Source organism: Diaphorina citri, unplaced genomic scaffold (assembly GCF_000475195.1).
Source record: "Diaphorina citri unplaced genomic scaffold, Diaci psyllid genome assembly version 1.1 scaffold336, whole genome shotgun sequence".
NCBI classification, from domain to species: domain Eukaryota; kingdom Metazoa; phylum Arthropoda; class Insecta; order Hemiptera; family Psyllidae; genus Diaphorina; species Diaphorina citri.
Window position 1 is genome coordinate 220,507 of NW_007377771.1, and position 6,000 is coordinate 226,506.

Consider the following 6,000-nt stretch of genomic DNA (forward strand, 5'->3'; position numbering starts at 1 on the left):
CATTTTACCCCCACTCCTGACGCAGAGTAAACGCCGCATCGATGCGGCGTAGGAATGAAAAACAGACCTAGAGCCTTCATGAGCGTGTAAAGTTGGCGGGAAATTCGAAATTTTGATTTTTTTCCGCAACGCGTACAATCTGAATTCATTTTTTACTTTTTATCTCTAGTTTGCACGTTTATATTATACTTTTCATTTAAATTAGATATTACAAACAAGCGAATTACAAAGCAAACAAAAATAAATATAAAATAAATTTTAAAAATTGCCGCCGGGACAGAGGGTCAGAAAAAAAGCCCAACAATCTAAATTTTAAAAATTGCTGCCGGGACAGAGGGTTAGAAAAAATGCCCAACAATCCCACGCTATCCTTGCTTAAGTTACCACTCCAATGCAAAACTGTAGAAACAATAATATCCTATCTCACACCTCGTCCGAGCTCATCTCAGCCCTGTACATAAACACAGCCTCAAGCATTGTACTTGTACAGTCGTTCGTGGGACACCCTATATAAATATAATAGATACATAAGTCAGAGTGAGCACACTGTAGGTATTTTTTTTTCTGTCACTCGCTCGATGAGTCAGATCCAACAGTTAATGATAGGTATATAACAGGGGTTTCCAACTTCCATGGGCCACATGCTAAATTGGCAGGTAGGTACTTCGCGGGCCACAATACACAAGGGAGCAGGGAGCAGGCCCGTATCCAGAATTTTCTTGAGGGGATGGGGGTGGATGCTCCATTTTCAGAGTCCAGTCCACACCACAGTCCATAATAAAGGAGCAGAAATCAAGCCCAAGGCTAGGGGACTCACCCTGGCAGCTTCGCGGGCCACAAAAATGGTCTCGTGGGCCACATGTGGCCGCGGGCCATTATAGTCGGAAACCCCTGATATATAGGTAATCTAATATACCTATAAAAACTAATGTTTGTGTGTGTACGTGTGTTTGTTCGAACTTTATGCCTGGCCAAACCGCTCCTCTGATTACTATGTTTGTGAACTTATTGCTTGCACTCCCCTGAAGGTTATAGGCTATTTTCCGGTTCGTTTTTGTTAAGCTACGCCGAGCAAGACCACTAAATGGATGAGTGACATGAACGGCCATGCCTTTAAGAATTTACTCCGGATTTCTGCAAGTAAATCCTTAAAGCGACGGATTTCGGCTAGTAACATAAGTGACTTATAGTCTTTTTTAACTCACTCTGGCAGAGGCCCCCCCCCAAAAATTTAGCTAGCTTCAAGTTTTTAAGATCAGCTGTCCACCCCTGAACTACATCCGTGAATAAAATAGTCTGTGCTCGGAAATCAGCTGATTTTTGTTTGTTTTCGATTCGTCACTTTTGTTTTTGTTGTTCTTTTTTCATCAGAAAATTTTTGGCATTTTTCGTCTTTTCCTTTTGGACTTTACCGAAATCTCCAAAATTTTCCAGGAACTCTATCGTTTTAAGGTAATTTTCAGTCCGTTCTTGTTTTATTAGTTTTGGACTTTACCGAAATCTCCAAAATTTTCCAGGAACTCTATCGTTTTAAGGTAATTTTCAGTCCGTTCTTGTTTTATTAGGTGCTCGGAAATCAGCTGATTTTTGTTTGTTTTCGATTCGTCATTTTTGTTTTTGTTGTTCTTTTTTCATCAGAAAATTTTTGGCATTTTTCGTAATTTCGTCTTTTCCTTTTGGACTTTACCGAAATCTCCAAAATTTTCCAGGAAATCTATCGTTTTAAGGTAATTTTCAGTCCGTTCTTGTTTTATTAGTCCAAATTTGAAGCAGTTGCAGATTCGCAACCATCTGATCCCTTACGATCGCACAGGTAAATTAAAACGCAATATCACTAGAGGGCTAAACTTCAGGAAGTTGATTCTAGAATTTTCAAGGTTTTATGCCGTCCCCAAAGATTTCCAGCTTTAGGTCTTCCTTGTTTCGTGGATTGCACCACTGTGTTGAAATTATTACCGTTTGTGAGAAGTCCGTTTCCTATTTCGTATCACCCGTGAACACTTTTGAGTGTGTGGTAAACTTTGAACCTTTTCCCACCAAAAACCAAGATAAATTTTATCAGATAAAGATAGTGTTAAAAGGGGTCAAAATACTGTATTGTCAAGCACTCCACACTGCAGACCTGCTTCTCTGGGGCTTCAAGTTTTTTAAACATTACAAAATTTATTACCGTTTGTGAGAAGTCCGTTTCCTATTTCGTATCACCCGTTAACACTTTTGAGTGTGAGGTAAACTTTGAACCTTTTCCCACCAAAAATTCAAGATAAATTTTATCAGATAAAGATTGTGTTAAAAGGGGTCAAAATACTGTATTTTCAAGCACTCCACACTGCAGACCTGCTTCTCTGGGCTTCAAGTTTTTTAAACATTACATACTCTAGTTTCGAGTTAAAATACCTCTACCCAATTTGTATTTCAGTAACTTACGTTTGTATGTGTTTCCTTTTTTTTTTTTTTTTTTTTTTTTTTTTTTTTATGCACTCTGTTGTATTTTTCTGAAATGTCATCAAATCATTGTGTAGAGGAGAGAATACCGAATCTAACAATGTGCATAACTGAATTTCACCAAAAATTGACTTATGCGGTACCTAGTGAAATTTGAATGACAATATTGGTAAATGACAAGTCCAAAGAGCTTTCAGCAGATAAAAAAAGGAGGAAAAACAACCTCACTCTAGAAAATAGTCTGTCAATCTTAACCTGTCTGCTTTTGTTTCAGATGTGATAAATTGATGTGTAAATGCTCATCGTTACTGCCTCAGTCATGCTCTTCGTCTACTTCGTACTCTGTCAAGAAGTGCACTCATTTCAAGCACGCCCACACAAACCCACTCGTGAATTTGAACAAAAAATACAAGAAAGATCTGAGCTGTACGAGCTCGTCAGTCATTTCAACTACTGCCCAGGGTCATATGAACAAGAAACGATTGTTGCTTCACAGTCCCAAGTTGAAGTTGAGGAAAACAGAACCTACATTGCCAGTAACTGGAGTTGATTGTGCAAGTATAGGAGGAGGCAAGAAGATATTTGGAACAAACAGTCAGATGAATACACTCTGTTGTATTTTTCTGAAATGTCTTCAAATTATTGTGTAGAGAAGAGAATACCGAATCCAACAATGTGCGTAACTCAATTTCGCCAAAAATTGACTTGCGTGGTAGTGAAATTTGAACAACGATATTAGTAAATGACAAGTCCAAAGAGCTTTCAGCATAAAAAAAGGAGGAAAAATAACCTCACTCTAGAAAATAGTCTGTCAATCTTAACCTGTCTGCTTTTCTTGTTTCAGATGTGATAAATTGATGTGTAAATGCTCATCGTTACTGCCTCAGTCATGCTCTTCGTCTACTTCGTACTCTGTCAAGAAGTGCACTCATTTCAAGCACGCCCATACAAACCCACTCATGAATTTGAACAAAAAATACAAGAAAGATCTAAGCTGTACAAGCTCGTCAGTCATTTCAACCACTGCCCAGGGTCATATGAACAAGAAACGATCGTTGCTTCACAGTCCCAAGTTGAAGTTGAAGAAAACAGAACCTACATTGCCAGTAACTGGAGTTGATTGTGCGAGTATAGGAGGAGGCAAGAAGATATTTGGAACAAACAGTCAGATGTATCCAAATCTCGAGAGTTTCTCGTCAAGCAGTAGAAGTGATAATGGACTGGATGTTGATGCAAGGTTTGTATTATTGAGATAGATATCTTAACACATTGTGTACGATGTGATCCATTTTTGTATCACCGTCACTTTGGTGGTGGTACGGTGTGATCCACTTTTGTATCACGAGATGAATCCAACAATGTGCGTAACTCAATTTTGCCAAAAATTGACTTACGCGGTACCTACTTACCTAGTGAAATTTGAACAACGATATTAGTAAATGACAAGTCCAAAGAGCTTTCAGCAGATAAAAAAAAGGAGGAAAAACAACCTCACTCTAGAAAATAGTCTGTCAATCTTAACCTGTCTGTCTGCTTTTCTTGTTTCAGATGTGATAAATTGATGTGTAAATGCTCATCATTACTGCCTCAGTCATGCTCTTCGTCTACTTCGTACTCTGTCAAGAAGTGCACTCATTTCAAGCATGCCCACACAAACCCACTCATGAATTTGAACAAAAAATACAAGAAAGATCTGAGCTGTACAAGCTCGTCAGTCATTTCAACCACTGCCCAAGGTCATATGAACAAGAAACGACCTTTGCTTCACAGTCCCAAGTTGAAGTTGAAGAAAACAGAACCTACATTGCCAGTAACTGGAGTTGATTGTGCAAGTATAGGAGGAGGCAAGAAGATATTTGGAACAAACAGTCAGATGTATCCAAATCTAGAGAGTTTCTCGTCAAGCAGTAGAAGTGATAATGGACTGGATGTTGATGCAAGGTTTGTATTATTGAGATTTGAGATAGATATCTTAAGGATCTATTGGAACAGTGGTAATACACTTACCATGAGGAGGTCATAGGTTCTGTTGTTTCTTCATTGTTTTGCTACAAAACCAGATTATTATTCACCAAAAAATGAAAATACCTATTTCTTTATTTGTTTCCGATTTCAGGTACCAGGAGAACTGTTTCAAAGAAGCCCGTCTGAGTCAACCAATTCTTTGTGTAGCCCCCGAGCAACCTCCCCTTCTACCCGACACCATCCTCCACAACATATCTTCCATTTCTCTGCAAGAACCTTCCTGTTCCTTTCCGAGTGAACCCTCAGTCAGTTCAAGCCCTTGTGATAAACTACCTGCCACCACTAACTCTCAGTCTTGTTCGATACAGGCCCGAGCTTGCTACGATGACACAAGTATGTCAGAACTGGCTTCGTATTTTGACGTCTACTGTCATATTCCAAAGAAAATGTCCCATATGGCTGAAATGATGTACACATAGTTTCCCCCTTTGTAATTTTAATTTGTAAAGAAGAGTAGAGTATGCATATTTTAAAATCGGAATTTTAAATGATTTCCCCTCTTTTGAAGCCTATCACTTACAAGGCAGACGCACTACCAACTAAACTAACTAGGCTGGCTGAGCATTTTCTTGGATTTATTTATAATATTTTACTTGTAATAATTTTCCCACTCTGATTTTTTTTTTTGGGGGGGGGGGATATTATAACTTATTCATTATTCGGACAGAGTAGACATATGTAATATGTATACGTTTTCCCTCATTTTTGGTGGAATCCAGTTCACTGTAGAACTCACTTAGAGAAAGGATGCTAGGTTTGTTCCAATAGGTTCTTGTTTATATACCTATTGCCAGAATAGGACTGAAAAGTCTCTCTTCACAAGGGCCGATCGATCCCAAAGTCTAAAAATGCCGCCAAGCGTTGCACCGGTCTTAACCAAAAGTTTCGTGTCGCATCCTTATCACATTTGAAAGATACATACCAAATTTCAAGTCTCGAGCTCTTACCGTTCTCGAGATATTTTGTTTACAGACGGACACACAGACACACACACGGACCAATGGCTGAAACTTTGGATTTAGGCTCTAGGGACCTCAAACGTGTTTTGACTCTAAAAACTGACCATCGAAAATTTGACCCGATTATATTACTTTCCTTCCTATAGAATAAGGAAAGTAAAAAGGTATAAGGGACGGACTATTGTATTCGCTTCGGTGTCGTCTGTCTGTCTGTCACTCTGTCTGTTCCCATAGAAGGACTTATCCAAACCTAGTCGACCTATATATTAATTTAAAGGTCTTTTTACCAGGAACACGAAAATGGTGGTGCAAATTTTGTCCAGAAAACCATAAAACCAAAAAAATTGGTTTTTGGGGGATTTTTTTCACATTTTCTCACACAAATGAGCTATGATCTCGAAATTTGTCGCGACGACCTATGTACTCAAAGCGAGAAAACTTTTAGATAACACTTCAGTCGATCATTTAAGACCTATGTTAAGCTACGCCGAGCAAGGCCAATAAATGGATGGGTGACTTAAACATTAATTAAGACTAGAGAGTATGAAATTATAATACAAGTAACAAGCTA

The 6,000-nt window shown here is 38.6% G+C and overlaps 1 protein-coding gene across 1 annotated transcript; it reads left to right on the forward strand.

Annotated features, from left to right (window-relative positions):
* Nucleotides 1-2,701: 2,701 nt before the first annotated feature.
* Nucleotides 2,702-5,007, forward strand: LOC103507700. The gene is made up of 3 exons (XM_008472199.3): nt 2,702-3,027; nt 4,302-4,386; nt 4,562-5,007. Exons 1-3 carry the CDS (start codon nt 2,733-2,735, stop codon nt 4,887-4,889), a joined length of 708 nt encoding a protein of 235 aa, XP_008470421.2. The 5' UTR covers nt 2,702-2,732; the 3' UTR covers nt 4,890-5,007.
* Nucleotides 5,008-6,000: the final 993 nt, after the last annotated feature.